The sequence below is a fragment of the Phyllostomus hastatus genome, unplaced genomic scaffold (genome assembly GCF_019186645.2).
Source record: "Phyllostomus hastatus isolate PE091 unplaced genomic scaffold, TTU_PhHast_1.1 phas_scaffold_755, whole genome shotgun sequence".
NCBI classification, from domain to species: domain Eukaryota; kingdom Metazoa; phylum Chordata; class Mammalia; order Chiroptera; family Phyllostomidae; genus Phyllostomus; species Phyllostomus hastatus.
Window position 1 is genome coordinate 5227971 of NW_025334039.1, and position 20280 is coordinate 5248250.

The window sequence follows — 20280 nt, forward strand, 5'->3', positions numbered from 1 at the left end:
GTAAACTGATCTCAGGTTTAAAGGAAGAAAGAATACCAGTGAGTCTTGGTACAGAAAAGCCTGGAACGTATTCATTCTTAATATTTTTTATTGTAAAAACCATCACACTTTCAAGTGAATTTAAAAACTTTTCCGATGGTATTTAATGAAAAAGTCTCGCACTGTCATGGATGGGATATGCCACCATTTACTACTCGTCGGTCATATTTAATGAAAAACACCTTTGTCGTATGCTTGGAAAACCCTCAAGCCCATTCTTCCAGTGAGTGTCCATAATTTAAAGGGCATTTTCTCCACTTAAATAAAAACAAATCTATTATAAGGCTACACATTATTATTTACCAAAGCAATACCTAGTTACATGCTTTACATAGTCCCATGAAAAAATAATTCGATTGTTCCTAATCCCTGATGCAAGGCACTTCCAAGCACCCACACAAAACATCCATGTAAACAGCAGTACAGTACAGGATTCAAATAACATGAATGACTTCACACAGCTTGATGCAGACTAAAGGAGAACAAAGTCCATCACAGCCACAGCTAAAAAGCATGTTCAGATTCACAAGGAGTTGTTTCTCTTATATAAAAAAAAAAAAAGAGAGAGGCCATATAATCTTTTAGGGAAAAAAACAGCTGATAAACATTTCATATTGAAAAGCATGCTCCTTGGGTATAAGTGATCAGGAATCAACGCACATGGCATTTCCAAGTACCCGGCTTTCCATCTGCCAGGCCTAGCCACCCGGACTGTTTGTAGCACCTTGGAGAATGCATTAGGAAATCACAAGGGTACGTTACTTCAAAACAACCTTGCCATAAGGTTAACTTAGTCCACAGTAGCAAAGAGCAATGATGTAGAGGAGGAATTTTTAAAATTACTGGCTTATTAGATTTAACGAGTGAAAAAATTCTGTGTTATTTATATCAGTACATCTCATGTACATAAAGCACCAGTTTAAATAAGATTATTGAACACCTCCAGCTTCTTGTTGCTCGGCCTGAAGGTGCATTTTTCGTCACGGTCCATGCTACACCCTTAAAGCCAAGGAGGATAAAATTCGAATGGTGACAGATACGGAAAGAGAAATTCAGCTCCTCCCCTATCAAATGTATGTCTGTCAAGTAAAACACAGAGGTGGCGACAATATTGAAAAGGTCTGCTGCATTCTCTGGAGCCCACCACCCCAGCAGCATGGTTTCTGCCCGTTGGAGGACTAGCACACAGGGGTGCGGAGGCCAAAGCAGGGGTCAACGCCCTGTCAGTAAGGCCAGGACAGCCTTGCTGCCGCAAGGCCACACTACATTTGTACGAGTAAGCAACTCTCACAAACAATCACCGCCGGTAAAGAGGCCCGAGTGTGAACAAGACTCCACTGAGGCTTAACTTCGAGTGAAAATCAACACACCTGCCTCTTTCCCGGTGGTAATTCTTATTATTAGTATGCCCTTCTCAGGCATAAAAGGGATAACGGTGTCTCTAGATTTATGCTAATAATCTAATATAAATATTCAGGCTGCTGCATTTTAAAATTACAGATACAAAGTGACTCCCAAAAGAAAATCAATTTCCTCATAAATGAAAAAGGCTTTATAAAATGCTGGAATGATGGGTAATTCAAATACAAAAACTCATATATAAAAAAACCCCCTACATTTTCCTTCTAAACTACTTAGGTTCATACAGTTGGCTCTACCATGCAACTGTACCTATGACTACATCACCAGAGTAAAACACTAACAAAATACTTCAGTTAGCCAACTGAGGGCCGCCGCTCGACAGCTGCATTAAAACTGCAGCATCTGAGCAGAGCCGAGAAGCACCGTTCTTAGGCATGGTCGCCTTCCCCCTGCTCTTGCGTCCCACAGTGATTGTTAAGGGAAGGAATCTGGTCTGTAAACGACGGGCTCATCCACTGCCCATTTGGAACATCACCGAAGGCTGGTTCTCCGCCGCCAGCTGCTGCGGGGAAGGGAGAGAAGGTTAGTTTATTCCGTTTGAAAGCTTTACATGATCAAATTAGGAGATTCAAGTCTTCAGTGAAGGACAACTGGTGTTAAAATAGTTAAGCGAGCTTCTTGAATACAACGATAAGTTTCTGTTCTATTTTTGGATACAGGACTGACAAACCCTCATTTGTTATTCGGGGAGGAAAATGCTGCTAAGATGACTTACTAAAGTTAGTGACAAAGAGAATGAGCCGGGAGCTTGTGTAGCTAAACATTAAATAACCATCACATTTTCTCTATAAGTCACTAAACAGATGTTTATATTGTAATTCCCATTCTTCAATAATCTGCTTTTTTAAAAAAGCTCCCCCCCGCCCCCATGCTGACCAAAGCCAGTCTCTGCAAGCACGCGCACAGGGAGAGGAACATACTCAGCCCGTTCGAAGGGAAGCTGCAAGGCTCGCTGCCGCACGGGTTTGCACCGTAAGCACCACCGTACGCTGCTTCGTAACCCGGGTCGTATTTTTCTTCCTTCACAGCCATCTTCTTCGCATCCTCTGTGAGGGAGGGGAGGGAAGGGATTTAAAACTGATTTTGTACAAGAATTTTCGGAGACAGCTTTATTCGGAAATCACGATGCTATTTTTTTCTTGAATGTCCATGTATACTGAGATACATCTTTTTCACTTTTCATAACATATACTACACTAACTCATAATAACTGTTAAAGTCTGTAAGATTTAATATGAGGTGGGTTGCAATGTTTCTTATGGCCTCGACATCTGGAGGGGCACCAGATTAGATGGAAGACCATAGTAAAAGATTTTAACAGTGACTAACACCCATGATCAGAGCACTCCGGCTGCAAATATAACTGCTTTCTCTTCTCCTGCTGTCAAATTACCACAGACTTTCTGCAGTACGATGCACTCGAAATGAAAACAAGCAGCGACGATGGTGACTCACCTTGGGCAAGCTGCAGGTCAAATGTATACTGAACCTCTTGAACATCTGTGTTTCGTTCAATGCCTTTCAACTGATCTCTTAGGTCTTTCAGCTTAATGTAGTAATGCACCTTGTCCTGGGCCCGAGGGAACTGAGCGCACCTTGCACTGGATGACGGCATCACATAGCAGAGCTGGAACCATACAATTTCACAGTTACGGAAATCTTGTAACTCTGTTGAATCCACTCCTATTGCGACTAGAAAATTTGTCTTTCTCTGGGCTAATAATTTGATACTTACCACATACCAATATATGCAAAATCAATAAAAGTAGTTGTGTTCGAGTTCAAAATTTGTAACATTTACATATTATAAAGTGAATAAATCAAAAACAAGGCAGCTACCCCCCGTGTTCATCTCTCCATTAACAGTCTTTTAATAGTAAACACGTGTTCACAGTTGCAAAGGCTGAAAAAGGCATGGAAGTTTCCAGTGCAGCCCCCCGCCCAGCTCTCTCTCTGTGCACCTGGCGCCCTTCCTCCAGGGCCATCAAGGGCGCTAGTCGCAGGGGTAGCCACGACTGCACAATAAAATGCGTCTGGATCACTATTCTCCCTTACCCCTTCTAAAGCACACACACAGGGTAATATGGTCTATTCTGCACCCTGCTTTTGAGATAATTCTGTAGAGTAAAAAGAGCTTTCGTTTTTATAAATGTGTGGTGCTTTTCATATTTATTTAACCAGAGTCCAGCTGTGGGCATGTACGCTGTTTCCAATCTTTTAATACTGTAAGCTATGAAAAACCTTATACGTATTTTATTTATAGAATATGTGTGCGTGTATCTGTTGGATAAGTTCCTGCAAGCGGAGGAAAATATCTGGACGGTGGCAACAAACGCCCTTCACAGAGCACGACTCTGACCCACGGAGGAGTGAGACTGCCGGGTCACGGGCTTTCCGGGTCCAGTTTCTGCCGTTTTAAAATCGTCCTCCTTACTGCGTACTACAGAAAAAAGCATTATTTGCTTGTTTTGGTTATGAGGCATTGATATGTCAGCACAAATGCTACCAGGTCTTGTAACAGCACATTCTCCAATCTCAAAATAGCCTTCAATTGAAGGGATTCAGAAACTTGAAAAAGTAGGTATTTTTTATTTCAAAGTTGAATCACTAGTACCTTATCAATAACTGAATATTTTATGATAGAGAATAAAATTTAAACAAAATAAATGTACTCACAGCTCATTGTAAGAGCTAAAACAACCTGCCGTGACATGATTTAAGGTCACTGACGATTGCGCTGCTACAGTCACACGGCCATGAGCCGCACACACCTGAGCCTCAACCGGCATTTAAGGGACAATAATGCAGTGCTTGTTAAGAAACAGCGAACTCATACGTACAATGTTACTCACGAGGACAGGGTAGGCAGGCCTCTGTTTGGAGAATTGTCTGTGCTACAACCCACTTTGTCAACAGTATATTTACTAGAAGTTAAACACCAAAGACAGGAGGCGGAAACTTTATTCTGAGGTCTCAAGAAACCTGTCAGCACACCGGCTTCTCTTTCATTTAAAATGTCGTCTATAACATACGCGTTTGTGTGTGTGTGTGTGTTGTTTTTTTTAAAAGCTGTAAACAAAACTGAAAACCATATTTAAGAAGCATGGTTTGAACCAATGTCTGCAGAAGCTCTGCAGAAATGGCAGAAGAATTTGGAAACCACTGAGTTATTTCATGACGCCTCCATGTGTCAGACGACAGTACCCAGAGCCTGTCCCGTCGGCCTGCAACCGGCCTGCACCATTTATACGGCTCTCGAACGAAAGTGGAGCAGTTCCAGTTGTACTGATCAGGATACCTATAATTTTCATGTTTGTTTCACAAGTAAGGAAGGGCTAACTTACTTGAATTTGATGAGAATATGCCATTAAATACATTTTGAATATAGTATGTGAGCCAGCTCCTCTCAGTTTTTAGCCAAATAACACCATTGAGGCATTTATCTGATAAATGTTTCTTCAGAAAAAGAAAACAAAATTATATCAGTATCTAAATTAATTTATAACCATTAATTCAAGTTGATATATAGATATTATTAAAAAATACAGTGTTTTCTTTTCATGAGATAAATTTAAATGGATGTAATAAATAAAAAAGACAAACTGGCTAAGGAAAATTCGTATTTAGCTGATTTACAAAGGTAATTTTAACGACTTACAGTTTCTGTGTCTGGAATCTTATGAGGTTGAAGTCCAAATTCTAAGTTCTTAACCTTTACTCCAAAAACTTCTTTACTAAAAATTTCATAAATACCTAAAATGAAAGACAAACATATTTACATTGCCCATAATGTTACCAAGGAAAAAAGAGAAAGTTAAAAGTAAATCTTACATTTTCCATTAAACACTGCTATTCGTGGCTGATATTTCTGTAATTTCTGTACTAGAATACGTCCTCCTTCACGAAATTCTTTACTAAAATTAAATTAAAAAGTCATCAAAATGTAAGTATGGCAATATTTATAATATGCTAAATTCAGACAGCATTCAATGGCAGAGCCATTCGCACACTGCCTGTTAGGCTCAGCACTAGATGCGTGCGGCGTCCCCAGAGGACGGGAGGCACGGGTGTGGGCGGAGCTCCAGCCTCCAGACATGCCCTGCGATTACCTGGAGAGGTCCTTGCTTCCCGGGGTGGTCCTCTCCACCATATTGGTGAATCCGATACCATACTTCGCTGGTAAAGTGTGATCATCCATATGGCTCAGCTGGACCTCACTCAGTCCTGACATAAAGAGACACTTCCCTGTGAAAGAGGGTTTAGTTTATTTCCACAGATGGTCAAAGGTTTCTGCCCTACGGACTGATGTGAGAGTCTATATCCTATCTTTGAAATTAAAACAAACAAACAAACAAAAAACAGATTATAACATAGGCCAAATACTGTATTAAACAATTTACTATATCCTAGGTACCATGCTAGCCCCTTTGCACGTATTACCTCATTTAATCATCATAATTATCTCATGAGATAATTACTATTATTATTTCCTTTTCATAGGGGGGTTAAGTTAAACACCTGTTGAGAATACACAGCCAGTCAGTGTAAGAAACTTTGATCTCCTTTTTAATACCTGGTGATATCACCACCTGGCCCTGAAATACCTCAAACAGATAAACATACATCGAGGGACTCAGAACACTCAAACACCCGGGCAGTGGGGAAAGTGAAAAGTTCAAAATTCTCTAGAGTGGGGCAGGGGGGTGTGCTGGGCGGACGACGGCAGAGGGGGAGAAACCAGGACAACTATAACAGAGTAACAATAACAATTTTTAAAATAAATAAGCAATAAAATAATGGAGACAACATGCTATTCATTCCAAAAACACACTATTGTCATTTACCCTGAATGTCTTTCATGCTAGTCCTAGATAATCAACAAGTATTTCCCGAGGGCCTCCACCCAGCGAGCCTTGTTCTGCGAGGCAGTGCTCAGTAAGACGGCTTACACGCAGGACAGTACAAGGGTAGTGACAGTTTTGAGGCTCACTCTACAAGTGCGAAGGCGTTTAATACCACTTCTGCTAGATACAAAGTATCTGCAGAGAATGTCTCCAATCACCGCACTTCTCAGCTTGACTGCCAATGGGCAAGCCTTCGTGTCTCCTAGGAAACATGATCGCAGAAACCTGGGTTGGTCAGCATTGTGCCCGCACTGGCACAGCGATGCACTGCTGTCGCTGTGCTAGTAGATAACAACTAAAAAGAAATCTTTAAAAAAAGTGGTAAAACTAAGAGAAAGCACTCCTGTTCACGCCCCTCTACTCTCATAAGCCAAAATGTTAACCAGTGATGTGTCATTCTGTATACACAAAAAGAAAACATGTATATACATTTACATATGTACACACAATTCTTTTTATTAAAAACACAATTTGGTTTTAAGAAAACTAAAATCTGAACAAAAATACCTAGTTTAAAAGTAAAATAATAATAAAAAAAATGAAAAGTAGCCCTGGCTGGTGTAGCTCAGTGGATTGAGCACAGGCCTGTGAACCAAAGCATCGCCGGTTTGATTCCCAGTCAGGGCACATGCCTGGGTTGCAGGTCATATCCCCAGTATGGGGTGTGCTAGACGCAACCACACATTGATGTTTCACTCCCTCTCTTTCTCCCTCCCTTCCCCATCTCTCGAAAATAAATAAATAAAATCTTTTTTAAAAAAAGATGTTACCAACATTAAAAAAAAAAAGAAGTGAAAAGTGACCACTTACAAAAATGGTTTCCAGGTCCAGGGTAATGATGCCCTTTGTAAGCAGCCATTAATCCTGGGTTTATGCCAATCTGAAAAAAAAAATGTATACATTTTGTCAGGGTTTAGGCCTTACGGCTTCTGTGGAGGAGTGGTAGACAAAACTGAATTTATTAAAGTAAGATTTTAATTTGACATTATAGATAGTATCATTTATCAATTCCCTACTCTTGACCTGGAAAAAGTTATTCCATCCTGAGAAGAGAAACTTCCTTTATGCTGAAAGCTTTGCTGTTGTTTTTAAAAACCAGTTTTATTCCCTCCTATCTCCAGGGCCCCACTCCCACCCAGCTGGGCTGGGAAGAAGGAGGTTCTGCAGCAATCGGTCAACCCCGGGCCAGCCACACGTCTGCTTCTCAACTCTCAACACGTCGCTGCCTCCGCACCACCCACACAGCTGTCTGCATGCTGCTGTTTCTTACAAGTGCAGACGAAAATCAAAGTTCAAAATCAATGTTATCACTTAGGGAGAACTCCCAGATGCCATGCAATTTAGGGAATTACATGGATTATTTAACTGAATTGCACCCCTGTGCGGGAGGTACTATTATCTGCCCTCTTTCACCAGTGAGGAAACCAGTGTTCAGAAATTCTAAGGCTTGTGTAGGGTCAAACTCATGAGGCAGGACTGGGAACCAGGCAGCCCCCCTGCGGGAGTCCACCCCCTTACACACTCCCAAATAACACAACTTCGTTAAGGCGGCCAAAAGGGTTCTTAGCAATGTTCCTTTTCAGCAAAATTATTTGCATGGATAGAGTCAGGTTAATCCACCAATGCTAGCTACAAAACCAAACGAAGATAAAAAAAGTCCTTACAATCACGATGTCCAGATTGAAGGTCAAAATATCCGGCAGAGTCTTGGTCAAAAGTTCAGCCTCTGAAACACCATTAAAACGGTCGACTTTTCTTTTCACTTTAAACGTGTCTGTAATTTTCTCTTGCTTTTCTTTTGACTTTGTGGACTTGGCAGACTTTTTGGCCTCAGCAGGTTTTTTGGGTTCCACTGGTTTTTTTGGTTGTGTTGTTTTTCTTTTCCTTCCCTTTCGAGTCTCTGAAACACAATGATATGAAACACAATGATTCCAGGATATGATGCAGAAAACCGTAATTGCAAACTCTAGGCAGCTTTCCCAGAACAGTCACCCATCAACATTCTTTTTACCTTACTCTTCCATTTCCCAGCATCAGTCTCCTTTACAGCGTCTCCCCTTGTCTCACCCTGGGACTGGGTTCATGTGGCCCCGTCCCCAACTCTCCTTCTCCTACTGGGTCTTCTTGAGAGGAAACTTCCACAATGATGACAGATGATTTTTCACACAATTTTATCTAGCATCTTGGCCTCCCCGTGAATACAAAGTATCTATGTACTATTTTATAAGAATTCCAAATGTCAATACATAAACAGTTAAGTAAACAAATGAAAGAGTAAGTAGATGGCAAAACAGATAGGAGAGGAAACATTTAACTCGATTTCCTCATAATTCCAGCAGTAGAAAGCCTCAGACAGCTTGTGTGCTTGTTTTAGAGACTGTGAGTGGGTACGCTGTTCCACACACAGCCAGAAAGGTAGATTTGGAGGTGCTGAGGATGAACTCTCTGGCTGGCAGTATTTTTTCAAAAGGCAAGACCAGGGATCTGATCTCAGGACCTAAAGCACAGTTTCTCAGTCTTAGCACGACTGACATCTTATCTTAAGCTGAGTAATTTTTGGTGGTGGGGTCCTGTCCTGTATATTACAGAATGTTTAACATTCTATATTCAACAGCAACCTTGGCCTGTGCCCACTAGAGGCCAGTAGCACCCTGTCAGTGACGGCAATTAAAGGTGTCTCCAGATAATGACAAATGTCCCTAGGGGGCAAAATCACCCCTGGTCACAAACCACTGCCCCAAAGTATACAACAGGAAGCCTTGCTTTCCTTACCCTTAGTTCTTTGACATGACTCATAACTTCTCAGGCTCCTACCCCACACTCCTACTGCTTGGTGTCTCTCCACCCTGGCCTCCCGTCCTTCCTTTCCCCTCCTAGGCCAGGGGATCCGCCTCCACTGGCTTATAGCTGGGACAGTCCTCATCTGCCTGCCCAGAAAGACAGAAGTCAAGGGCAGGGCTATGTCCAATGCCCTGGAGTTAGATGTGCTCCTGGAATCATAAACTAGAACTCTGGGCATGTCTCTCACACAATATTGCTGCCCTCTCTCCACTCCCCAACCCCCAATCTATTCCCCTCTCTTCTAATCCCCTGTCTCGGTGAATGGTACCTCCTTCACCCAACTGCCCAGGAGTTACTTCTGGGTTTCTCTTTCTCCCTCGTCCCCTCATGAAAGCAGTTGACCATGGCCAGGTAATTACATAATTCCACCTTCAGAGTAGTTCCTAATTCTGTCCTTTTCCACCTCTCCAGGTTCTCTTTATTTCGTCCCGATTATTCAGAGTCTCTAACACATTCCTTGTTTCCAAGTTCTGCTTGCTTGCTACCACGTGATCTATCGTCTATAATACTTGCAGATTGATATTTTTACTTGATTGATTGATTGATTGGTTGCATTTATTAGGGGTGACATTGGTTACTAAAATTATACAGGTTTCAGGTATACAATCCCAGGCTAACATTTTTATTTTTTAAAAGATTTTATTTATTTATTTATTTTTAGAGAGATGAGAAGGAAGGGAGAAAGAGAGGGAGAGAAACATCAAAACATCAATGTGTGAGAGAAACATCAATTGGTTGCCTCTCGCATGCCCCCAACTGGGGACCTGGCCTGCAACCCAGACCGAGAATCGAACTGGTGACCTTTCAGTTCTCAGGTCAGTGCTCAATCCACTGAGCCACAGAAGTCAGGGCCAGGAAGGTATTTTTAAATGCCAGTATACTAAAGTTACTCTCTGCTTACATTCTCTTGACACTCCCTATTGTCTTCAGGATAGGATGCATTGGGGCGGCCAAAAGTTCATTTGGTTTTTTCTTAGGATGACTGTAGTAGCACTTCGTTGTTTTTAACTTTATTCGAAACAATTTTGTTGGATTGTATTGTGACAGCTGTCATATCGGCGTGCATTAAAACAAATCGAAATCGGTGAATTTTTGTGTAACTATTTTAATACTGAAGATAGAAGAAAATAAGTTACATTACCGGCATATTATGTTTTATTATTTCAAAAACGTAAAACACAACTGGACCACAAAAAAAGATTTGTGCAGTGTGTGAAGATGTTGTGACTGATCAAATGTGTCAAAACTGGTTTGCAAAGTTTCATGCTGGAGCTTTCTCACTGGATGATACTCCCTGGTCTGGTAGACCAGTTGAAGTTGATAGGGATCAAATCAAGACATTAATTGAGAACAATCAGCGTTATACTAGGTGGGAGACAGCCAAGATACTCAAAATATCCAAATCAATGAAGTTATTGGTGAAAATAAAAAGTGTGTCTTTTATTTTATGGAAAAAAACTGAATGAACTTTTTGGCCAACCCAATACATATTATTATTGTTTTTTTTTAGGTTAATCAAGCCTCACTTGCCCCCTATCCAGGCTCATCTCTCACCATTTCTTTGCTATAACCCAGAATCCAATGATACAGAATCATTATTTTTTAACTGTTATGCTTCTTCTTGCCTGTGCTTTGTGCATGCTTCTCCCTCAGCCTGCAGTTTTCCCCAGCCCATTCTGCATGGGGATAATAAAGTCATTACTCCTGAGTTTCTGAGCTCTGGAAAGCTGCCCATGAGCCTCAGTCTGAGTTAGGGGTCCACCCCATAGGCTCTCACAGCATCCCATGCCCCTCTTCACTGCATTGTGTGCTGAGGCACGCATGTGTGCTTACTTACTATTTCCCCTACTAGATTATGAGATATTCCAAGGCAAGATCTGTGTTCTTTTATTCCCCCAATCCTATCACATGCCTGATGAATACTAAGTACTTGAAACATAGATTAAACATTTTGCCCTGGCTGGTGTGGCTCAGTGGATTGAGTGCCAGCCTGCAAATCAAAGGGTCGCCTGTTCAATTCCCAGTCCAGGGCACGTATCTGGATTGCAGGCCACATTCCCAGTAGGGGGTGCACAAGAGGCAACCACACATGAATGTTTCTCTTCCTGTCTTCCCCTCTCTAAAAATAAATAAAATCTTAGGCAAAATCTTAAAATAAAAAATGAAAAATAAAATAAATGAAATAAAATAAAATGGCTAAACATTTTAACACTAAAACCAAACTAAAATTGATCATTAAACACCTTCTTTAAAAAGTTAGCTGATCCAATAACTAATTTTCTATAGTATCCTGGTAAAAACTACCTTGTGCAGGTTCTTCGGCAGGAGCTGGCTCTGCAGCTTCTGCTGGTATTTGCTGCTCGTTCATAACTTCCGTGTTAGGAGCTTCAGCCATCATTTGTTGAAATGGAAATGTATAAAAAGCTTGAGCTTGCTGAAGGGAATAGCTGAAAGAACAGAGGAGGATAAAATTAATTACCCACATGCAAGTTTAAGTGATCAGCTATAAAAAAAAAATTGTCAGGGTCCAAATATTTTGAAACCAGACAAGTATTTATTTAGAGTTGACCACAGACCCAAAGTGAGGAGAAAGCGCTATTCTCATACGTACACACTCACCCAACATTTGCTGAGTGCCTACTAACCAGACATTCATTAATTCTCACACTGTCTAATGAGAAGATGTGTCATCAATAAAACTGAACAGTCCTGTCAAGTCAGCCTGTAGCTTCTTTGAAATGAGATCATGGGAATTTTCTAGTAGGGAGACACGAAAGGCCCACTAATTCACAGAGGAACACAAAAACAGTTTGTGTTCCTACTTTTGGTATTTATTTCTCTTGTCGCAAAGATTCCCCCCAACCTAACCCTCCCCCAGCCTAACTTTCCCCTGAGTTTTGAGATGAAATTAACATACAACATTGTGTAAGTTAAAGGTGTACAGCATGTTCACTGGGTACTCTTCCATACTGCACAGCGGCTGCTGCTACCACAGCCTTAGCTAACACCACCATGGTGTCACATAATTACCACTTCTTTTTCGTGGTGAGAACACTTAAGATCTATTCTCTTAGCAACTTTCAAGTAAATAATAGCATGGTGATGCTGTGCATTGTTCCCAGAACTTGCTCATCTTTTTTTTTTTTACTTTACTGAACTTATTGGGGTGACATAGGTTAATAAAATTATATAGTTTCAAGTGTACAATTCTATAATACATCACCTGTATTATGCGTTCACCACCCAACTCAGGTCTCCTTCCATCACCATTTATCCCCCTCTTTACCCTCTTCTACCTGGAAGTTTGTACACTTTAACCAACATCTCCCCAGTCCCACCCCTCTTCCAGCCTAATCTAAAGTTCTCTTAAATGTGGGAGCAGGGGAGAAGAAAATAAATATATGTTGCAAGTTGAAATAAAATAAAGTTCTCCTTTGGTTTATTTGCCTGTTCATTCATTCATTCATTCATTCATTGGATCTGTTTTTTCATTGTTGCTGGGTTTGTTTTTTCTGCTGTTAAATGAAGACTAGAAATGAATATTTTATGAATGTCTATGAATTTATGCAGAAAAAAACCACTCTAGATCTTTCTTCTAAACACGATTTAAACTTTGTTCAAAGTGTTCTGTTCACCGTAAGGAACAGAGACCTTCACAGACAACAATTTCCCCAAAATATTTCTGATGACAATAAACCACTCTACCTCAAGCTGTTGCCATCAGCACAAAGCTAGGGAAGGAAACACACTTTATGCAACTCAAGTTACACTAATGCCAAATAACGCCATATGATACACAGTAGGAAGAACAACACTAGGAAGTAAGGTGGGTAAGTGCTGTTTACTATCTGGAGAGAAAAGTCGTATGCTCTGTGGTAAGATACTCTATTTACGGGGTTTCTTTCTCTTTGCATGTGCAGAAAGAAGACAGAAAGTCAGAAAGCAGAAATTAAAAAGGCAAACTAGTACACTTTAAGTGGGTCAATTTTATGGGACGTACCTCATATCCTAACAAAATAGTGGTAAAGGAGGCAAACCAAGCATTCCCCTGGGAGGGTGTAAACGGCTGAGACAGACTCAAGGGTCTACCCCTGGGCGGCTGGGCTACTGGCACAGAGAACAGATTCGCAAAGAAAGCCAGAGGCTCAATCCCCTGGTTCACAACAGACAGATCACCGGAGAGGCTTTTTATTTTATTATTTTTTAAAAAGATTTTTAGAGAGAGAGAAAGGGAGGGAGAAAGAGAGGGAGAGGAACATTGATGGTCTGCCTTTTGTACAGGCCCTGACCTAGGACCGAACCCGAGACCCAGGCATGTGCCCCCTGGGGACCGAGTCAGTGCCCCTCGGTTTTGCGGGATGACACCCGACCGAGCCACGCCAGTCAGGGCAGGAGAGGCATTTTAATTTCCAGCTATCTTTAAGGGTACTTTGATTTTAAAAAGTTAAGAATTAGCAAGAAGGATATCAAACTGCCTCTGAAGAATTTTATTTCTTTAAATACATTGTTCTCAAATTATGTAAAAAAAAGAGCAATGATTTAGCAAACAGTAATATGAGAAAACATTATGCAGCACCTAAAAATTAAATGTGCGGACATTCTGTGAAAGCACAGAAAACATTTAATATATGTTTTACCATGGAAAAAAATATAAAATGGTACTGTAAACTAAGGCTACACATAGAAAAAAAAAATGCAGCCAAGGACTAGAAGTTCAAATATAAAAACGAAGAGAAGAGCTTAAATTGTGCCTGGCATAAAGTATAACATCCTCCTTTTTCACACTTTGCTTTACTACTATTTGTAGCTCTTTTCTTAAACTGTTTCAGTGTTTTCATAGAACACTGGGTGTTCGGTGTTCACGATTTAAATATTCTAATGAGGAGCTGGGCAAGGCTGGGTCACATTTCGACATCACAGGCAGTCTACCCTCTGGAAATCCCAGCAGAACGAACTGGGACGTCGCAGCCAGGGGCAGCTTCCCCAGAGGCTCACAGCCCCTTTCCGCTGGAATACGGGGAAGGAAAGACATGTGGTCACAATAAACGCGCGGCCAGAAAACGCACGAGGTCTGTTCTTAGTCTGTCACACTGTCAGGACGGCGGCCTTCCACCCGCCCTCCCCCAAGCTTCCTGCTGCTGTTCTTGGAGTTTCACACACGGGTTCCATTCTGAGTGCCTCACAGAAACCCAAGCCCACAGCACACACCGTTTGTTGTGTCCACCGTGCACCCGCGTTTTTGTGTGCGTCATGCAGGGGGTTACTGCACCCACGGTGTGCAATCATGCTACCCACGTGTAATATGCCTCCGTACCTTTCCCTCAAACATGTGGGCAAGAAGGGCACATTATACATGACAAAACAGGTAAATCCGGGAGACACCATTCACATTCCAAAAGGATTCTGAACCTTAAAAAATAAATTTCCAAATGGTGGCTCCCTTAGCATATGTAGGGGTCATTAAGGATCTTGAGAGATTCTGGGGTTTGGAAACTGAAAATTAGTATTTTCAAAATCAGTTAACTAAAGTGAAAAATAATGAAGAAAAATAATGGAGTTTTATTTTATGTATCAATTTTGAAAGAAATCTAGAAATCTACCTATAATATTTAAGTGATACTTTGTGGTAAGTTAAATTAGAACAGAAACGAAAAAATAAAGCTTTGGAAAATAGAATGTGTAAGTTCTAAGGCAACATACTATCTCTGAATGTTTACATTTAGTCTGACCATCTCACAGCTTCCAACAGCAAGAAGAACAGGAAAGAGGGTGGATTACAACGTTCTTATTGGTTGGCAGAAGCATGCATGCCATCTGTACAAAATCCCTCATGAACCTGAATACTAGAAAACTAAAGGACTCTAGATAGTCTCATTTTCTTTCATCTAATAGCAGTTAAATTTGTAAGCAACATAAACTTCCTTCATCCTTAATGTAAATACATTTGTTGTATTTATATATGGTAACTGCCACTTCATAACTCAGAATTCTGCAATGTTGATGAACAATAATGATCTCTGTATGAGAGGAAGAGCTACAAAATAGCACTCAGTCAAATCATTCATCCCGGCAGGCACTCGGTTCCCTCACCATGAAAATGAGAGGTGAGATTTGGTGACTTCTCCATCTGTATATGGAGAATGTATAGAAAACAGGGCCAAATCTGTCCAGACTCCAGACATATCCCAAAAGAGTTTTCATTTTTTAGAATTCTCTAATATCAGTTATAAGTATGAATGATTTTTTAAGACTTTATTTATTTATTTATTTATTTATTTATTTAGAGAGGGGAAAGGAGAAAGAGAGGGAGAGAAACATCAATGTGTGGTTGCCTCTCACACACCCCCAACTGGGGTCCCAGCCTGCAACCCAGGTATGTGCCCTGACTGGGAATTGAACCAGCGACTCTTTGATTCACAGGCCGGCACTCAACCACTGAACCACATCAGCCAGGGCTGAGTAATTTTTAATTGATTTTAGAGATGGGAAGGAAGAGAGAGAGAGAGAGCAACACAGATTTGTTGTTCCACTTATTTATGCATTCATTGGTTGCTTCTTGTATGTGCCCTGACTAGGGGTTGAACCCACAACCTTGGCATATCGGGATGATGCTCTTACCAAATGAGCTACTCGGTCAGAGAGGTATGAATGGTTTTACTTCCTCTCGTTCACTTTTCCCTATCGTTTACATTTGTCCCCACCTGCCCTGTGTGCTGTCTCCTGTCCCTGCTGCTAACTGCCCTTCCTTTCTTTTGGCCTCTCCGTGCACCCCCTTTCTCCTCAACTGCACTGCTCCAAGGTAGGTTTTTATAGTCGTCTGAAATTGAGAAAAGTGTATTTTCCTGATGAACTGTGTATCTCCCAACAGTCTTTCTCAACACACACACACACACACACACACACACACACACACACACAGCTGACCGAGGAGTCCAGTTAATTCAGATTTTGCTGTATTTCAAAAAACGAATTCTTTAAGGTTTTCTCTAAAAGGAACAACTCCATTTTTTTAAAAAAAATTTATTTTAATCATTGTTCAAGTACAGTTTTCTGCCAAATTCCAACTTTTTAAAATCTACAATTGTTTTGCACTATTTGAGAGACTGCAGTTGCTCTTTCTAAATACACTCGTCCCAGTCCATTCGGGCCACTACAACAAAATACCATAGATGGGTGGATAATGAAGAGAGCCTGCTTCTGGGCCCACAGAGGGCTGCCTCCTCCGTGTGTCTTCATGTGCCAAAAGGGGTGATGGGTCTCTCTGGGGATCTCCTTTACAAGAGCACTAATCACCTCCTAAACCCCACCCCCTGCCACCAAATACCATCACACTGGGGATGAGGCTTCAACATATGAATTTGGAAGGGCATAAACATTCATAGCAACATTTTATCATCTTCATTTAAACAAACATATAGAACACTGAATACTTACAAAAACATCAATCAATGCTAAGTAATCCCAATGCTCAAGTAAAAAGGACTACTTATGCAAACTATGATGGAATACCGTAACTATTTAAGGATTCCATTTAATATTGCTTAAGTGGATGTGTGTGTATTAGTCACAGATTACTGGGTACTTGCTGTGCACAGTCTACCAGAAACTATAAAAGCAAAGACACAGAATAAGCCAGAGCCCCCAGTTCATTTAGCTTCTCTTCATGTAGTATGATTTCAAGCTTCCCCACTATTTGGTCATTTTTGATGCTCAGAAGCAAACAAACTAAAAACACTTCAGATACAGCCCCGTCGTCCTGAAACTGAGCAGGGCGATCGACTTCCTCATCCTGGAGACTTCACAGAACCTAACACATTGGCTTTACTGGCACTCGGCTGTACTGGCACTCGCAGTACACTGGTGATTCACACTGCGGCGTTCCCCATCAACGAAAACTTCTGCTTTAACACCTCTCCTTCATCTCCCGTTTGGACCGCTGATTTTTCCCCACTGAAACAAAGGATTGTGCCTCTTTTTGTAAAAGATGATTCACCATTCCAGCCCGTTGGGACTGATCTGGATTCTGAGTCAACCCATCAGTTCCACAAACCCTCCCAGAGTTAGGTCACAGGTAGATCTTATCATTTCACCAGCACCCTGAGAAGTTGTTAAAGTTCTGAAGAGAACCAAGTTGGGGTAGAAGTACATGGCACATCAGTATAGACCTCTCTTTAGCCTGCTCTCAACTCTTCCAGTAGTTAACCAGTTTTGATTTCGCCTAATTAGACTGCCATCAACCCATCTTCATCTTGCTCCCTCCCACCCCCCATCCCCATACACAAATGGTACGGCACAGTTGTTAGGAAGGCAGCCTTTGAAGCCACACTGCCTGGGTCCAAGCTTCCACTCTGCCACTTACTAGCTCTATAGGCAAGTTCCTTAACCTCTTTATGTCCCAGATTCCACATCTGTAAAATGAGAATAGTTGCACCTAGTTCATTGGTTACCAGGATTACATTAGCTAACAGGTGTAAAACACTTAAAACAGCACCTGGTATAAACTAAGTTTGCCATGACAATAATAAAAACAGCAGGAAATGATGAAATATTTAAGTACCTTCTGTCATCATCCTTCTGATGTTGTCTAGTCTAGTATCGTTATATAAAAGGGAATGACCTAGCTTGGTAGGTCTTGCTTTTTTCTGCACTTATACTATAGCCTAGTGCCTTTTAAATATGCTCAATAACCACTGAGAAGTAACCATTTTATTTAGGATCAAAGTCCATAACGGCAGATTCCACCTTTGGGAGAAACAGGGACCCACACATTTATTTTCTGGCTTCAGACCCCTCCCCTGTTGCCTACAAGTTCTCAAACACTGCTGTATGTGGCCTTTCACTTAAAATCCAACTCATCCAGGCCAGAGAATAGAGTTTCTGCTATGGCAGCTAAAGTTTTCCTAAAGAACCTCATTGATTTTTAGCTTTAAATCTCTTACAAACATTCATTCCCCATTTCTAGTCTGCAATCACTTTAACACAGAAGGTGAAAAACAAAAATCAGAACTAAGTGCTTATGTTTCTGTTGCTACCAACACTACGTAAACTAGGGAGAAAACCTGAGCCTTTCTTGTCTTTCTCGTTGTCTTCACCTAACCCCAAAAGTTCTCCTTGCTCTCTTTAACACTTCTAGAATGCTTGATCTTATTCGAGGGTTAATGTTCCCTGTCTGTATTCTCAGTGGTCCATGGGACACTTTTTCCAGCCATTTCTGATTTGCCATCTTGTTTCCATCTTTGGTAAATGTCTATTCCATGCTTGATCTCACTAGAAACATACTGGCCCTATTCTTCCTTTTTTTCCTCTCTGGTTAGATGGCTCTTGAACTATCTTCTCTTTTTAAAAGAGTCTATACCCACAGATTTTTTTCTTTTAATTTTTTGAGGTTAATATTCCAAAGTAAAAAGCAAACTCATCATTTGGATGGCATGAATCAATGGATTCCAAAGTAAGGGTGACATAAGACCACTTTCTTGGAATTGTCTGTGGCCTGTCATTTTAGAATTCCCAGGGATAAACTCCTTACAGTATTAATGCAGAATTCTCCATGTTTCCTGAGGGTAAAGTATTGCAAGTTAAAATTTAAAAATTATCTGTAACCCTATGGATTAACTGAAGACAGAATATAAGTCAGTATTGAGCTAACCGTTGTACCAGAGACCTATTACTTTGCTTTATAAGACACTGAATAAGGTCTTATAAACATGTAGTTCACCCGATGGTAGGTTTTTACCCAAGTTTCAATTCTGATCTGAAGATCGCAAGGGTGAGAGTGATTTTCACAAGTTTTGCTGAATTCTTTTACTTGTAAAGTTCTGGGAAAGAAGTGGAGTACTTCATTTCAGAATTTGACCCACAAAGTCAGGATAAAGTCCTCCTTTATCTAAAGTATCTCTTTCTAAACTCTAAGACTATGTTGGTTACTTAACCCTTTCCACATGACCCGGATTCACAGAGTGTCAGAACTGGATCTTAGAGATGCCCTATTTCACGACGTGAACAGGCCCAGAGAAATGAAGTGTCTTGCCTAACTTCGGGGCCAATTAGCCACTGAGAGTGAGGCTAATTCTTCATAGATCTAACAGTATTTTAGTCCAATATAGATCACCACTTTATTTTTAAAAAGACCCTGTTATATAACATATCTAATTATTTTTTATTTGGTTTTCTGCCAGTTCAAATCTCGAAACCTCTGACTTTGCAATACATTTCCTTCCACGCGTCCAACACTCCCCAAAGGACATGTTAAAAGTAGACTCTTCAGTTCGTCCCCAAGACCTAGACGACATTTTTAGAGGACTTCTTGGACTGTTACCCAAAGTCTCAGAATTCAAGAGCTCTAGGCTGGCAATGCTGTCTACCTCGTGGCCCCTGACGATGCTTTCAGCAAACCTTTGGGGGAAGGAAGCCACACTACACCTAATTCTAAAATGCAAACTCTTGAACGGATACGATGATACTGCATCCTCACAGCTCCTTCACATATAATATGGGGTGAAGGAAATGCAGCCAAGAATGGCAGCCAGAAATATTAACAGGAGGCTGCTGATTGCTTACTAACACGTTTTATAACCAGCTAGACGCCGGAAACGACAGAAAAGAGGGGTTCAGGTGCTAGAGAGGCCGCGTCAGGACCGCCCGGGTGAGGAAGTGAACAGAGCAGGCTGGCAGTGCGCACGCGCAAAGCCGGCCTTTGTATCGGGCCTCGGAACTTAAAGACCCCCTGCCTGTGTGTGTGTGTGTGTGTGCGTGCGTGCGTGCGCGCGCGCGCCGGCCAGCCCCGCCGTGAGGAGTGCGGGGGGGAGGGGCGGCGCTCCGCCCCGGCCTTACCTGCCGGCGTTCTCTGCTTCCATTCCTAGCTGCCGCGCGCGAAAACGGCTACTCCTGCCAGACAAGCGAGCGATGTCGCTGTAGTATCTTGGCTTTTGTACAGCAGTTCGACAAAAAACGAGACACTTGGACACAATTGGTGGCAGAACTGGGATAGCAGCTACCGCTCTAGCTCCTCCCCCCAAGCATCTAGTCCCCCCCTCCCCACAGTGCAAACCCCTCTTTTGCGGGGCGCTTCCGTTCG

General features: G+C 41.5%; 1 protein-coding gene across 2 annotated transcripts; it reads right to left on the reverse strand.

The window, feature by feature from the left end:
- Positions 1-70: 70 nt before the first annotated feature.
- On the reverse strand, positions 71-20255 carry TDG (thymine DNA glycosylase). Of its 2 annotated transcripts, none has more exons than XM_045826466.1 (10): positions 20037-20255; positions 11511-11653; positions 8030-8265; positions 7176-7245; positions 5571-5706; positions 5293-5375; positions 5120-5214; positions 2917-3088; positions 2382-2507; positions 71-1960 (listed from the first exon to the last, which is right to left on the reverse strand). In XM_045826466.1, the coding sequence occupies exons 1-10, from the start codon at positions 20057-20059 to the stop codon at positions 1830-1832; spliced, it is 1215 nt and encodes a 404-aa protein (XP_045682422.1). In that variant the 5' UTR covers positions 20060-20255; the 3' UTR covers positions 71-1829. The 2 variants fall into 2 exon arrangements, with proteins under 2 accessions (XP_045682422.1, XP_045682421.1); XM_045826465.1 differs by having other exon boundaries at positions 71-1963.
- Between the last annotated feature and the right edge of the window lie 25 nt (positions 20256-20280).

Coding starts and splice junctions, on each gene's coding strand:
- TDG (XM_045826465.1), bottom strand. CDS start 20,059: ATGGAAGCAGAGAACGCCGGCAG. Junction 7,246..8,029: donor TCAATCTGGACATCGTGATT/GTAAGGACTTTT, acceptor TTTTTTTTTCAG/ATTGGCATAAACCCAGGATT. Junction 5,707..7,175: donor TGGACCTGGAAACCATTTTT/GTAAGTGGTCAC, acceptor CCTCTTTCACAG/GGAAGTGTCTCTTTATGTCA.